At 37.7% G+C, this 17,018-nt stretch overlaps 1 protein-coding gene across 1 annotated transcript in view; it reads right to left on the reverse strand.

The window, feature by feature from the left end:
• Nucleotides 1-17,018, reverse strand: part of ptprma (protein tyrosine phosphatase receptor type Ma) — a 796,186-nt gene that overhangs the window by 295,184 nt on the left and 483,984 nt on the right. The window contains exon 10 of the mRNA XM_051929399.1: nucleotides 3,496-3,702. Within this exon, the coding sequence (XP_051785359.1) occupies nucleotides 3,496-3,702 (207 nt within the window). The remainder of the gene's footprint in view (nucleotides 1-3,495; nucleotides 3,703-17,018) is intronic.

Here is a 17,018-nt window from a genome sequence, read left to right on the forward strand (position 1 = left end):
AAAGGTGCTCAATTGGATTGAGGTCTGGTGACTGTGGAGGCCATTTGTGTACAATGGACTCATTGTCATGTTCAAGAAACCAGTTTAAGATGATTTGAGCTTTGCAAATGGCATTTTATCCTACTGTAAGCAGCCATCGGAAGATGGGTACACTGCAGTCATGAAGGGGTGGACATAATCAGCAACAATACTCAGGTAGGCTATGACATTTAAACGATGCTCAATTGGTATTAAGGGGGCCCAAAGTGTGCCAAGAAAACATCCCCCACAATATTACACCACCACCATCCTGAACCATTGATACAAGGCAGTATGGATCTGTGCTTTCATGTTGCTGACACCAAATTCTGACCCAAATATCTGAATGTTCCTGCAGAAATTGAGACTCATCAGACCAGGCAATATTTTTCCAATCTTCTGTTGTCCAATTTTGGTGAACCCATGCAAATTGTAGGCCCAGTTGCCCCGTTCTTAGCTGACAGGAGTGGCAGCCAGTGTGGTCTCCTGCTGCTCTACTCCATCTACTTTAAGGTTCAACATGTTGTGCATTCCAAGATGCTATTCTGCATACCTCGGTTGTAACAAGTGGTTATTTGAGTTACTGTTGTTTTTTCTATCAGCTCAAACCAGTCTGCCCATTCTTTTTTGAACTCTGGTATCAACAAGGCATTTTCACTCAGGGAACTGCTGCTCACTAGATATTTTCCCTTTTTCAGACAATTCTCTGCAAGCACTAGAGATGTTTGTGCATGAACATTCCAGTAGATCAGCAATTTCTGAAATACTCAGACCAGCCGGTCTGGCACCAACAAACATGCCACATTCAAAGTCACTTAAATCACCTTTCTTCCCCATTCAGATGCTCAGTTTGAACTTTAGCAGGTAGTCTTGACAATGTCTACATGCTTAAATGCATTTAGCTGCTGCCATGTGATTGGCTGATTAGATATTTGTGTTAACAAGCAGTTGAACAGGTCTACCTAATAAAGTAGCTGGTAAGTATATAATCAATTCAATTCAATTCTCTATTGTCATGTGTACAAGTACAAGTACCATGTAAAGTGAAATGCTTGCTTGCATGTGCCCCCACATACAGTGAATACAGACAAAAAAAAAAACCCACAATAAATAAATGAATATAAATTAGTAAATAAATAAAACCAGAATCCTAGGAATAAATTGAGACAGTGGCAGAAGTATATGTGCAGGTAGCAGTGGAGGTGACACAAGGTTACTGATTGTTCATGAGTCTGAATGCAGTTGGGTAGAAACTGTTCCTGAACATGGAGGTGCGCGTCCAAATGGACTTTAGTTGCTTCCCAGATGGGAGCAGGGTGAAAAGTGACAGTGCAGGATGGCTGGGGTCCCGCCTGATACGGTTCACTTTCCTGAGACAGCATGTAGTGTGGAAGTCATGGAGCGCAAGGAGCTGTGTGCCTGTGATCTGCTGTGCAGTATTCACCACACGCTGCAGAGCTCTGCAGTCCTGAACTAAGTAGTTGCAGTACCAGGATGTGGGAGGCGTTGTTGGGCTTTCTTGACTACTGCCGTAGTGTGACTTGACCATTTAAGGTCATCAGTGAGGGTGACTCAGAGGAACCTAAAGCTGCTGACCTGCTCCACAGCCTCAACTCCAATGTAGATGGGGCTGTGCTCTGTTGCCTGTTTGCAGAAATCCACAATCATCTCCTTAGCTTTTCTAATGTTGAGGGTGAGGTTGTTGTCCTGACACCCTGTAGGCCATCTCATCATCCACGCTGATCAGACCTATTACAGTGGTATCAGCAAACTTGTGGGTGGTGTTAGAGCTGTACTTAGCTACGCAGTCATGTGTGTAGAAAGAGTAAAGCAGGGGGCTCAGCATGCTGCCCTGAGGGGTGCCAGTGTTGATGGTGATGATGGAGGAGGTTTTTATACCAATACGCACTTGCTGAGGTCTGCCGGTAAGGAAGTCCAGTACCCAGTTGCACAGTGAAGAGCTAAGCCCCAGATGCAGGAGTTTAGCGATGAGCTGGGATGGAATGACGGTGTTAGATGCAGAGCTGTAGTCCACAAACAGCAGCCTGGCATAACAGTTCTTGTTCTCCAGATGAGGCAGGGTAGTGTGAAGTGTTATGGAGATGGCATCCTCAGTGGACCTGTTGCAATGGTAGGCAAACTGGAGGGGGTCCAGACTGTCAGGGATGATGTCCTTAATGTGTTCTAGCACCAGGCTCTCAAAGCACTTCATGGCTATGGGAGTAAGTGCTACTGGGTGGTAATCATTAGGGCAGTCTACTTTATTTTTCGTTGGGACAGGGATGATGGCTGTGTGCTTGAAGCAGGTAGGGACAGATGAAACTCTCACAGATGTGTTAAAAATATCCATAAAGACAGCAGCTAGCTGGTCGCAACATGTTTTTAAAACTCAACCTGAGACTCCGTCTGGGCCGGGTGCTTTGTGGATGCTGAGTCGGGAAAAAGTCTTCCTCGTGTCATCCTCAGTGAGCCTCAGGCTGGCGTCTTGCGGTGCTGAGGGGGGTCGCACAAGCTTGTCAGTGTTAGTGAGCTCAAAGTGAGCGAAAAACATGATCAAATTGTCCGGGAATGAAGCGGCGGTAGCTGTGGCTGCGTGTGTCCAGGGTTTGTAGTCCGTGATCAGCTGGATACTCTGCCAAATCCGACGAGCGTCTGCTGTGCTGTTAAACTGAGAGTCCAGTTTGTGGGTGTACTGGTGCTTTGCATATTTAATGGCTTTTTGGAGATCATACCTGCTCTTTTTGTATGACTGTGTATCTCTGGAGTGAAACATTGCTGCGCTCACGGATCCGCCAGTGTACTTCAGCACACATCCAGGGCTTCTGGTTGGGAAATACGCATACAGACTTTGTGAGTACGCAGTCATCCACACATTTCCCGATCAAGCCCGTGACAACAGCAGCATACTCGTCCAGATTCTCAGAGGACTCTTTGAAAACATCCCAATCCACAGACCCAAAGCAGTCCCTAAGTTTCTCCTTCGCTTCCGGGGTCTAACAGTGCACTTCTCGCAAGACCGAGAAGTGTATATAAGTACAAAGTATAATTAAAGGCATAAAAATAATAATAAGGAAATGCTAATTTTATTTTTTCTTTGCCATTAAATAAAGTTCAATAAGTGCATTCATTCAAAATTGTAAAATACTGTATAAAAGTCTCTTGAATTTTTAGAAAATCTCTAATGACACGTGTCATTCAGTGAATCACAGGGAATACATTCATTAAAATAGTAATTTTGTAATCTCATTCTTTGAAAACAATGTGTAAAGTTCCAACGTTGTAATAGCACAATATTAGGTTTATTCAACACAAATGAAAAAACTCATTTAATGTAAGGACTATGTATGACTTTAGCAAGTGCTGCTTCCTAAAACGTGAGTGGCATCTGACTAATGTAAACTGAAGAAGCTGAAACTGGTCATCTGCAGTGACATTTGCACACTTGACACATAGTGGCCCATGATCTGAGTGACATACTGTACCTGATATCTTGGTTGTAAACTGGGATGATGAAGATGCCCCATAGCCTTTTGCTGTGCTTGCCCTGATGGCAAAATTGTATGTGGACCCAGGGTAGAGACCAACAAACAAGTGATGAGTCTCATTCCCATGCTTGAACACTTTCCCACTTTGGTTGGATAAGTTGAAGTCAGGATCAAATGAGCTGACAGCTTTGAAGGCGATCTGTTTATAAAATGAAAACAAGAACAAGAAAACTGTTACCAAAGGTGGACTAAAATAAATTAAACCTGCATGGTGAGCAGATGGCATAAGATTGCATCTTTATCCAGTAAACCCTCCTGATGTATGCGCTGTCAGACATATGCTCATTTCTGATGAGCCATCTCCTCTTACAGACTCGCATCAGATTGTGAAGCATGTGAATATAAAATTAACTTCTGGACTAGGCTCCAAAGACTTATTATTGCAAGAATTTGAACATATTTCAGCAGAAAAAAGGGAAAATTGTAATGCATTATTTTCTATAGAGCTAAAATTTTACCTGCCAGAAACTGAAAAAGTAAACAATCAACATATTACATCACACCAATATCCTAAATGGTGAGAAGAATTTTATTATATTTTTTACTGTATTGTACTGTTTATGTCTGTTAAACTTAGCCTGATCTTAATACCAAATTAAGACTCTTGCAAATTAAAATATAAATAAAAAAAAACTTAAAAAAACAATTCTTTATAGCAGACCATTATGTATGCAGGTGCTCAAGTGTGTCCTGTACCTGAGTAACATCACATCCAGGGTTAACCTTGTTTTAGGCCTAAAGCTGGATGGAAAAGCTGTAGACCACTGTGATCTTGTAACACAAATAGTGAGAACAGAATACGAATGCATGAACAAAGGGATACAAGACAAACTGTAAATTCAGAATATCCTTCATTAGAAACAATGAACAAAAGTTAATTTTACATTTTCTCATCAATTTAGAAGACCAAAAGCATACTTTGTATTAAGTTTAGAGCTGTTAAAAAACACTAAAAGTACTTCCAAGACTTTCAATTCAATTACTGTGTTGCTTATGTAAGCTAATGATGTTTTATTAGAAGAAGTTGCCCTGAGGAAGCATGCATCCTGGATTTAGCCTCAGATTGTCATAAACAAATAAATGGAAAAATGTAAGTTATGGCACAGAACTATAAGCCATATAATGCATTGCTACAGGCAATAAAGAGTTTTGGCAGACTGCATCCAGAATAATATTATGACGCCATATGGTGTTTGGAGAATGGACAGCAAAATCTGACAAACAGCATAGCTACAGGAAGTGTGACCTACTGCATTAAATAGCACAACAATACAGGTTTAATTCCCACCACTGATTTACTAAGTCTTCAAGAATTGCTCACTTGACTATTTAAAGAAACTGGCACTATATTGCACTTCTAAAATTCCCTGGGTTGTTCTTCAATATAAAAACTGCTACATAAAGCAGAGTATAATGCTTACATATTTACATACTTCTGTTAATAAAACCTCTTTAATATAGTTCGAATAGACTACAGCCTATGCTGGCAGAATCAGGGTGAAAGCCAGAGACTAGCTCTGGGTACACTCATTCATACAGTGCCAGTTTAGAGACACCAATTAACCTAACATGCAGACAGACGGTGCTTAGGCCAGGGGCCAAACCTTGTTTTCTGAAGCATATCTATCAAATCACTACCACAGCTATTGAGGTTTTTTACTATACACTCAGACTCAAATAATGCTCTTAAGTTACCAAAAGCCATCTCACTTCACAAATTCAACAGTAAGTGTATCATATACTGTATGTTATTTTGGCAATTAGTTATGAATCCTGCTCTACTCTAAAGAAGACACAGCTAAATACAGACCTAGTAAAGTCACCCTGTTTTAGTGTATTTCACTCTAAACTGCTGCATAGCTACTGGTTATCTTTCAGGTATTGTCCTTGAGGCTCTATAATTCCTATTAAGTTTCATTAAAGGAAAGCATGGTGGCACACAGTTTAGCTTTTAGCTCTAGGAGTCTGGATTTAATTCAAGACTTACTTGTGTAGTGCTTCTGGGGTGTTTGCAAATTCTCTCTATGTGTGGGTAGGTGTTATATAGGGCTCCAATTTTTCACTACATGTTAAAATTTAGCATATCTGGTAAATCTGTGTCTCTAAATTAGCCTACTGTAGGTAACTGTAACATTTAATAGACCTGACATAAATCAAGTGCTTGTTCCCAAAACTATGAGGATAAGCTCTGGCTCTGGATCCTTGTAATCCTGCCATTACAACACTCAGTTCAAAATATAGATGGCTGGGTTTAGGTTAGGAATACAACTCATGTTTTCAACAGTGGCAATATTACTTCTGTTTTCTTTGGTTTTACTGGAGTTTAAAAATGCAAAGAGCATTAAAAAGCAGATTTTTCCAGACTTAACTGAAAGAACTAAAAGAATTGTGCAATTTGTGTTAAAAATACAAAAAAAAAATACTATGACTAGGTTAACCGACCCATAAAGTTGACATCAGAAACAGCTGGAACAGCTTATACAGGCTATGCAAAATTGAGCATGTAAATGTAAATATTATTATTATTGTGCCTAGTCTTATTTTTACATGTAACATACAAAGAGTGTTTTGTACATTTCTCATACGGACAAGTTTCAACAATTTCTAGTCATCTTCATATACACAATGAAGTGGTTTACTGGTGCAGATTCTCCTATCATAAATAATGCTCTAGTTAGCTAATTATTATGCTTACCATATGAAAAAACATAACCTGGTAAAAAAGGATAAAGTGTGAAAGAATCACAAAAAATTGTCTATACATCTACAAAAAAGTATAATCTTGAATTTCTTCAACTTACTTGCATTTTTTAATACATCACATCTTTCAAAACTGATTTAAGTCTAAAAGCCATATCTGGTAAACCTGAATATGATGTTCTAAAAGCCAAATTAACAGCATGTACACAAAAAGCAAGTGTGGCACTGCACATTGCAGACTTTATCACACAAGCACATGTCAACCAACCACCAGAGGTTTAATGTCATTAACATAGTCAGAATAAGACACAGTGACTGGGGTAAATATCTGGCAGCATACACATCAACAGCTGCCTTCTTTCTGCATTACAAAACAAGAGATAAGCAGCTGGACGATGGGTGCAAACGTATAGGGTCATGTTGTCAAAATTAAATGCAGTTGTAACTATCCCTTCAATAAACACAATGTTTTTATTAATATATATTTTGAGAACCTTCTGTCATTTTTCTGACAATACAATTTACACACCTGGTAATATTGATAAGGTGACATCAATAAACATGTTTAAAATGGGAAATTTACTTATGTTACTTGCTTTACAAAATGGTTTAAGAATATGTCTGGCACTATATAAAAAATCTTGCTGTTGTTGGGGTGCAATTACATTGAAGAAGTCAATGCATCAGGAATCTGAACAGGATTTGTTTAGTTTGTGCATGGAGATAAGCCACAGAGAGTAGTATTTTAAAAAGGTTTAGCCAAGCATTAAAGATCTCTTGAGGTCTCCAAAGGTTTGGTCAACTCTTGGATGGTAGACCCCAAGTTAAAGTCGCTCTTTTCTGTTGTGAAACCTGTCAGGCCAAAGGTAAAAAAAGCAGTTTTTTTTTTTTATAAAACAGAGTAATCTGGCCTGTTTGTGGCAATCAAAGTAAACTACTTTATCAAAAAATTATATTTATTTGAATACAGTTTACTGTCAAAAGGCACTTTGCAAGACACACAAAAACTTGTCTTGATGTGATAAAATAAAATACCAGGACTTTCATAACATAACAAATCTAAGGTCAATGCACTGTAACAGTATATTCAGGTTAGAAAATACAGTTGCAGGTATAGTCCATTAATATGCACAAGAGAAGTATGAGGTTCTAAGTGTGCTTGAATACTTTCATAAATAGACTTATAAAGTGAGTTCAAAAGAAGAGCAGACATGGAGCTAAATGCTGCATTCACTAAGTGTTGTTAAAGTAATCGTTTGGAATGGTGAGACAGCTGAGGTCAGAGGATTTCAGTTGTCTTAGTGGTACGTATGAGCCAAGAAACAATTATGACTTAATAGTAGGGTGCTAAAATTAACATCTTTGAAAATAAGTGAAACAGTTTTGCACATAACAGGCTGTTGTATAGGAAGTCAATGCAGTCAAGTCTTTTGAGAAATTATGTCTTAGAATCCAGATAGCAGCATTCTGAATATATTGTAATTGGGTCATATTTTAAAGTGAGTAACAATAGACAAGTATATGAAACTCATTTTCTAGCTTCCATAAAAATATCAACGAAATGTTCTTAAAAGCAAAATCAAGTAAACAATAAGAAGCTACAGATAGTCCCCAACTTAAACTGAACTATGTTCCTGTTGCTTTTGACACTGTTTAGGAATAAGTGTTTATATAAAATGAACAAATGAATGTACAATTAATATATGTGAAGGAAATGTCAGAGTGTTCGAAAACTTCAGATGTTAATACTTCTACCTTATGGTCAATAGCCAATCATATACAGATATTTCTATAGTTATAAAGTCGGTGGGCTTTACATGTGGTGGAAGATACTGTTGGGAAGAGTGGCCAATTGATCTACGTCAGCAAAACTGTGACACTGTCTGTTGTAAAGGACAGCCACTCTCTGCAGAGGTTAATTTTCACAAAGAATACCTTCAACTTTATATTTTCCTCTCCCCAAATGGCTGTATGATTTTTTTCCTGGAATTTAAAATGACTTTACCATTATTAAGCGATTTAAATGATTTCAAATACATATTAACTAAAGTTAATAACTTCTGTATTATAGTTTATTTCAAGTGATATGTCTGTTTATTTATCTAAATGTTTTTCATCTGTGTAAGTGATCTGTGCCATAATTCAACAATTAATTAATGAACAGATATTGCTGAGCACCATTAATGTTAATCAGTTTTGAACCACTTTGCTTTCCATCTGTTTAAACAAGTCTGTTTCTTTATATGTATTCATTATGTAATTTGTAAAGATTGTATTTCTGTCTACTGGTGAACCTGTCAAAGAGCTCTTAGTAAACAACGCTATACCAAAATAAATTGAATCGAATTTTGTGATTATACCCAGTGAAGAGCACTATATAAACATAAATTTACCGTAATTGAAATGAGTTGAGTTAACATGAACATGAAATAACTGCTTAAAGATAAGTTCTGAGATGATAAATTGTTGGACCAAAATAGAAAAAAAACTTCATTTGACATTTCACACCTACTTTTAGCACGTGGCCCAGGTGTAGTCAGCCCCTTTTCATTTATTTTTATATACTGTAGCATTCTTCACATTTGATTAGTTCTAAGAACAGCAACAGCTGCAAACACCACAAATTATTCCTAACATTTTAGAATTAAAATCACTTTTTTGGTTTTAGCGAAAAGTCTACAAAGATACAGAAATGATCTAGTCTAGTTTTTATTAGTGCCACTGTTCAATTAAAAATGTAATTGCAATTTATCACACAATCACAATTTAAAGTTAACTGCTTATTAAGCAAAAATGTATGTATTTCCTTCAAGAATATCATTTTTGATAAAGCAGAAATAATTGTGATTCATTTCTAATATAAAAAGTTTTAATAATTAATCGATTGCAACTAGTGCAGAATGCAGCTGCTAGAATCTTAACTCGGAAAAGACAATCCGAGCACATGACCCTAGTTTTGATGTCACTACACTGGTTACTTGTGTCATTTAGAATTGACTTTAAAATACTGCTTATAGTTTACAAAGCCTTAAATAATCTCGCTCCATCTTATATTTTGGAATGTCTTACACCTTACACTCCAAATCGTAACCTTAGATCCTCAACTGAGTGTCTGCTTAGAATTCCAAAAGCTAAACTTAAAAGAAGTGGTGAGGCGGCCTTCTGCTGTTATGCACCTAAAATCCGGAATAGCCTGCCAATAGGAATTCACCAGGCTAATACAGTGGAGCACTTTAAAACACTGTTAAAATACATTACTTTAACATGGCTTTCTCATAGCTTCATTTTAGTTTAATCCTGACGCTCTGCATATTCAATTAATCATCATTATTATTCATGGTGGCTCCAAAATCCGTACTAACCCCTACTCTCTCTTCTGTTCTTTTTCCAGTTTTCTGTGGTGGAGATCTGCGCCACCACCACCTAATCAAAGCACCATGATATTCCTACATTGATGGATTAAAGGCCAGAAGTCCACATGACTGTCATCATCAAATTCTTCTGTGAGAAACCTGAATACAATGAGGAGTGATTGTGAGGTCATTTATGTTAGGTAGAATGCCTAGAGTGGGCTGGGTGGTCTTGTGGCCTGGAAACCCTGCAGATTTTATTTTTTTCTCCAGCCGTCTGGAGTTTTTTTTTGTCCTCCCTGGCCATCAGACCTTACTTTTATTCTATGTTAATTAGTGTTCCCTAATTTTAATTCTTTTTTTATTTTGTCTTTTTTCTCTTTCTTCATCATGTAAAGCACTTTGAGCTACATTGTTTGTATGAAAATGTGCTACAGAAATAAATTAGGGTTGTTGTTGTAATCACTTGCCTGTGCATATTAAATTATGTCAGTTATAGAAACTGTGAAATACTAAATCAGTTAATATTAAGATTTTTTTTTTGTGGCCGCATTGTTCTGTCAATAATCCATCCATCCATTTTCCAACCCGCTGAATCCGAACACAGGGTCACGGGGGTCTGCTGGAGCCAATCCCAGCCAGCACACAGGGCACAAGGCAGGAACCAATCCTGGGCAGGGTGCCAACCCACCGCAGGACACACACAAACACACCCACACACCAAGCACACACTAGGGCCAATTTAGAATCGCCAATCCACCTAACCTGCATGTCCTTTGGACTGTGGGAGGAAACCGTAATCTTGTACTTGTAATCAAAATAAACCTATCACCTTGACCAAAGAGAAAAAGAATATTGCAACCTCAATTACTTCTCCATTACTGATCAAAATGATAACATAAAGCAGGAGTACTATTCATTTTATTATGCAGCTTTTAGTGCTTCTTATTTTAAGACTTTGTTGTTTCTTAGATATCACTGGGTACAGTAGAACATAAACTCCAAAAACAATTATTTTAAACTTAAATGAAGTAGTCAGCTGCTTCCCAATTAAGAAAATATATTTAGTCCCCCCCTTGTGCTGTGAAATAAATACTGTAACATCCACCACCTTTTCCATCCTCAATGATTTGCAGTAGGAACAGTAGCTGCTGTATCACTTGATCATACTGTTTCAATATATCAAAAGAGAGTTAACTGGATTAAAACTAAATGCACACTTTTATTAACAGATTTTTTTATTACTGGATTGCACACAACCCACTCTTTCCTGATTGACGGTGTGATTATGTCCTCTGAAGAGAGCTCAATCTGTCTATTTTTCCTCCTGTAGCTTCCACCAATGAAATGGACCAAGTCAATGTCAATTTGTCGCTTAAGTCTGTCACTCAACAACTGATTTTGAAGAGGATGAGTTAGGCAGTTTGTGTATTCACATTTTCCTTCAGGGTCATTTTTGTGGTGTGTGTTGATCATTATGAAGATCATTATCAAGAAAAGATCAAGCGAAACTGACCATATTTGATTATTAATAGACTTGGTTTAATTTGGCACTGCTTCAGCAATAATGTGTGAGGCACAGTCAGATTAATTGGATTAAATTAACGCATTTAGAAGTTGCGTTAAAAAATTTAATCACAGAAATTTTGAACAAATTAATTCCACACATTAATGGCATGTGGTTTAATTATCAACCCTAGTTTTTATAATATCAAATTCACAAAAAAAGACAAAAATGCTCAATCTATCCTGGCAGTCAGCCTCAGTTCTTGCTTATTTCAAGTTTTGTAGCAATATGTTACTGAACAAGCCCTCCCTTGCTCCAAAACTGCAAAACCACAGCAGTGATAAAATCCCTCACTGGAATTTTTAACTATCACCTGCTGTTTTCCTTTCTGTACTCATTTACCTTCTCAACATGGATGCTTTATCATTCATTAACCTTCCTAAAAATGGCTTTGACTAGAACTTTCAGTGCATTAGTGCATGCCTTTCACTGTGGCCACTCTGCAGTTAGATCTTTTTCCTATGTTATCCATCCTACAGTTGTCTCCTTTGTTATTACACACACTGTAAATTCCAGCATACTGATTAATTTTTAAAAGTCTAAATCAAGTTTAACCTGAAAGAATGCAGTTCCTAATATGTCAATTTCTTTTCTTTGGAAGGATGTTATTGTAACTGTTTTATAAAGGAATGGACTGCATTTGTGTCAGATGTTAGAAGTTAATAGATAAGGGATTTCAGCAGAACTGTAAACTGTAAAGCAAAGTAATCCATCTTATTTTGTAACTGTTCACATTTACTGTCTCTTTGTTCTGTTTTCTTTCCTTCTGTTGTCTTACAGTCAACATTTAAGTTTAGTACCCCTTATCTGGTATTCCTCAAATGCTTTTATGCTATTTCTGGCATCTGGAACCCAGAACTCCACACAGTATATCAGCCTTCTTAATCTTGTGTATTATATAAAGTGTCTGCTTGAGTATTATGTCCACTAGCACTCCTGTTCTAGTTATACGTCCCCCAAAATTATTGTACTGATTAGCTTAAATTACTATGAATCACACTTTACATTACAATTTATTTGACACATCTCATTCTATCTCAATTTTGTTCAAGTGCAACTGTTGAAATTGTTTCAACCCTAGGCCACATATTTTTATTTAATTTACAAATCTGTTATATTTGCTGTGTGGATTATTTTTTGTATTAAGACACAAGACCAGTAAAATTTATATAACTTTCTTTAATTCGGTCAAAAATGCACTTTTCTTTTCCTTTTATCTCTACCAAATTCTCAAACACAGTGAGCTTGAATGCACAGTAGCAGCTCCAAAAGAGTTAAAAAAACCAACACCAAACCATGCAGCCTTGAACACAATGCTGTTTGCACAGGCCTCAGTCACCCTTGACTATGACATGAATTAAACAGGCTTGTCATTTGCACATCTGTATTAACTGATAGCTGGTTAAGAATACAGGCAACAAAAAAACCCTAAAATAGGCAATTAAGGGTTCTGAATTGTAACAAGCAAGTTAACTAAAACTAAGCTCAAAAGACTACTCCTTTATTAGTAAATAAACAATGTTTTAATTAAGAAACTGGTTAAAATGAAAACCTGCAGCCAGTGCGGACTTTCAGGATTGTAACTGAGTACCCCTGGCCTATTCAAATGATGCGTTTTGAGAGATTAGTCAAAATTACATATGTTCTTCTCTGCCCAAAGAACTAGATATACTGTATAACAGTTTACATGTTGCTCCAGTAGATCTACTGAAGATGACATCACCTTGATCTTCCATATGTACTACCCCACCTGAATAACAGGAGGAGTTATCTGTGAATTCTATGTATAGACTTAGATTCGCATTTAACATAATATACCCCTCTAAACTTATCGCAACCTCAGGGACCTCCATCTGAGGACTCTACTGTGCAGCTGGGTTTTTAACTTCTAGATAGGTAGAAACCAGGTGGTTTGAGTGGGTGACCAAACTTCTTCATACCTCTCCCTTATCATAAACTCTACAGAGTTCTCTACTATATTCACTATGTGCATATGACTGTATGGCTGCACATGAGTCTAACATCATTTTCAAGTTTGCTGATGACACAGCTGTGGTAGGCCTCACCTCTAATAACAAGGAGCAGGCTTACCTGGACGAAGCGGAGACTCTGTCACACTGGTGTCAATTTGTGGACTTTGGGAGAAAACAGCAGAGACACCATCACCATTAACAGCACTCAGGTGGAGAAAGTGTACGGTTTTAGATACCTTTTGGTGTCCACATTAAAAAGGCCCTGAACCAGTCCAAGCACTATGATGCCTTGGTGAAGTAGGCATAACAACATCTTTACCACCTCAGATGTCTTAGGGATTTTAGACTGCCCTTCCAGGTACTAAAGACTGTCTATAAATCCACCACTAAAAAGATCCTGACAGGAGTTATTGCTGTCTGGTTTGGAAACAGCAACCAGTGACCACAAGGATCTGCATAAAGTGGTGCAGTCGACTGAATGCATTACTGGGAGTACTAACTTCCCGGACATTAATATAAACAAATGTCAACCAGGGCAAAGAAAACGATTAGAGATACAGTAGGTCCATAAGTATTTGGACAGCAACATAATTTTCATAATTTTGGCTTGGTACACCACCACAATGGATTTGAAACAAAGCAATCAAGATGTGATTGAAGTATAGACTTTCAGCTTAATTCAAGGGGTTTAACAAAAATATTGTATGAGTTGTGTAGAAAAGACAAACATTTTTAAACATGGCCCCGCTTTTTTCAGGGACTCAAAAATATTTGGACAAACTAACACAGTCATAAATATAATGATCATTTTCAATATTTGGTTGAAAATCCTTTACAGTCAATGACTGCCTTAAGTCTGGAACCCATGGCCATCTCCAAGTGCTGGGTTTCTACCCTAGTTATACTTTGCCAAGTGTTTACTGCACCTGTCTTCAGTGGCTGCTTGTTCGTTGGACTTTCTGCCATCAGTTTTGTCTTCAGAAAGTGAAAGGCATGTCCATTTGGGTTGAGGTCAGTTGATTGACTTGGCCATTGAAAAATATTCCAGTACTTTGCCTTGAAAACCACTTGATTTGCTTCTGCAATATGTTTTGGCTCTTTGTCCATCTGTACTGTGAAGCGTCGTCCTATCAGTTTTGCAGTATTTGGCTGATTAGTATAGCCATATACTCTTCAAAATTCATCCTGCTACTTCTGGCAGCAGTCATATCATTAATAAACACTAGTGACTGACATCCATATGCAGCTATACTTGATTATGTCATAAAACTGCCTCCACCATGTTTCATAGATGATGTGGTGTACATTGGATCATGAGGCGTTTCTTCTCTTCTCCATACTCTTCACTTTCCAGCATTCTGGTGTATATTGAAAATTGTTCCAGAACTGGATAGGCTTTTAAAAAAATGTTTTCAGGGAAAGTCTAATCTGTCCATCCTATGCTTGAGGTTTACCAGTGGTTTGCACCTTGTGGTAAACCTTCTGTCTTTACTTTCATGAAGTCTTCTCTACATTGTAGACTTTTGGCAATGACAGGTCTACTTCCCGGAGAGTGTTCTTGGTTTGGCTAAATGTTGTGAAGGGGTTCCTCTTCACCAAAGACAGAATTCTGCAATCATACAGAACAGTTGTCTTCTGTGGTTTTTCAGATGTTTTGGTGTTAGTGAGTACACCAGTATTTTCCTTCTTTTTAAGAATGTACCAAAATGTGCCCACTCCTCATGTTTCTGCTATCTCTCTAAAAGTCTGTTTTGCTTTCTCAGCCTAATGAAAGACTGTTTTACTTGTATAGACAGCTCTTTGGACATCATAGTGAGAGGTCACAGTGACAGCTTCCACTTTCCTTGATAATTAATGAAATAATGAGGGAACTACTCCTACCTGGCTATGGAAAAACTTGTCAGTCAAATGTCCAAATACTTATGTGCCCCTGGAAATGGAGGTTTTATGAAGAAAAAGTGCTGTCATTCCTAAACTGTTCATACAATATTTTTGGTAAAACCCTTAAATTAAAGCTGAAAATCTACACTTCAATCACATAATAATTGCTTTATTTCAAATCCATTGTGGTGGCGTACAGAGCCAAAATTATGAAAATTGTGTAACTGTCCAAATACGGACATTTCTCTGTGTTGTGTTCAGGGAAATGTTATCACGGCCTAAAGACAGTTCAGCAAGACTGAGGAGGAGCTTGTTTCCATAGTCCATCCACATCCTAAACAAGGACAGTACCCAGAGCTACATAATGCCCTATTGTTAATCCTGTTATATTATCAATAAGTTATTTATTACAAAAATTAATAATATTAATATAATGATGTTATTGTACATATTGATATATATTGATTTATAGAGCTGAGTATTTTACTATTAATTGTCTTTTTATATTCTTCTAATGCACAATCATGGACTTTCAGGTAATTAAGCATTTCACTACATACTGTACTGTGTGTAATCCATCCATCAATTATCCAACTTGCTATATCCTAACTACAGGGTCATGGGGGTCTGCTGGAGCCAATCCCAGCCAACACAGGGTGCAACACAGGAAACAAACCCTGGGCAGGGCGCCAGCCCACCGCAGGGCGCGCACACACACACACACCCACACACACACTAGGGACAATTTTGAATCGCCAATGCACCTAACCTGCATGTCTTTGGACTGTGGGAGGAAACCGGAGTACCCGGAGGAAACCCACACAGACACGGGAGAGAACATGCAAACTCCACGCAGGTAGGACCCGAGAAGTGAACCCAGGTCTCCTTACTGCGAGGCAGCAGCGCTACCCACTGCGCCACTGTGCCGCCTGTACTGTGTGTAATGTATGTAATAAATACAATTTGATTTGACTTAATTTGATTTCATACTGTTCTGCTTTTAAACCCACCTTGCACCCATGTGTACACCACTGCGGAAACCTACCTTTTGCTGTCAAATAGCTAGCATTTTACTGGTTATTTTTTGAAAGGTTTTGGAAAGATAAGCTAATGTATGTAATATCAAATAATCTCCTACGAACTAATAACAACAACAACAACAACATTTATTTATATAACACATTTTCATACAAACAATGTAGCTCAAAGTGCTTTACATGATGAAGAAAGAGAACAAAGACAAACTAAATAATTAAAATTAGGGAACACTAACATAAAATAAAAGCAAAGTCCGATGGCCAGGAAAATGGAAAAAAAAATAAAATCTACAGGGGTTCCAGGCCACGAGACCACCCAGCCCCTCTAGGCATTCTACCTAACATAAATGACCTCAATCAGTCCTTATTATATTCAGGGTTCTCATGGAAGAATTTGATGATGATGGTCATGTGGACTTCTGAGTTTTAATCCATCAATGTAAGGACATCACGGTGCTTTGATTAGGTGGTGGTGGCGCAGATCGCCACCACCGAATGCCGGAAAAAGAACAGATATGCAGTACAAATTTGGAATGTTTAAAGAATCCAGAGTATGTGGTAAATTTGCATAGTGAAAGTTTAACCCTTGATACTAACAGTAGGTTGGGACTTGAACTTACATCCCTGGTGCTGCAAACAGTTGGTACCTATGATTCTGTCACTCTGCCTTGCACCAGTGTTCTTTAATACTTGTTTTGGGTGGTGTTTTTTAAAAGCCATTTTGATGGCTGACATTCTTTTAGTAACATTCGTTCAAAGAATAAATTCAGCACAGGTATACTTCGCCAAAATATATAAATCACTGTATTTTCATGTATTATTTTAGAATTAGATCAAGCTCAAAAAATTAGAATCAAAAACATTGTCTCCCACATGGTGGCCAAAGCAACTTGGGTAAATAACATTTAATATTCAGTAAATTAATGTGAAGTGAGAGCACATGACAT

Source organism: Erpetoichthys calabaricus, chromosome 6, assembly GCF_900747795.2.
Source record: "Erpetoichthys calabaricus chromosome 6, fErpCal1.3, whole genome shotgun sequence".
Classification (NCBI taxonomy): domain Eukaryota; kingdom Metazoa; phylum Chordata; class Cladistia; order Polypteriformes; family Polypteridae; genus Erpetoichthys; species Erpetoichthys calabaricus.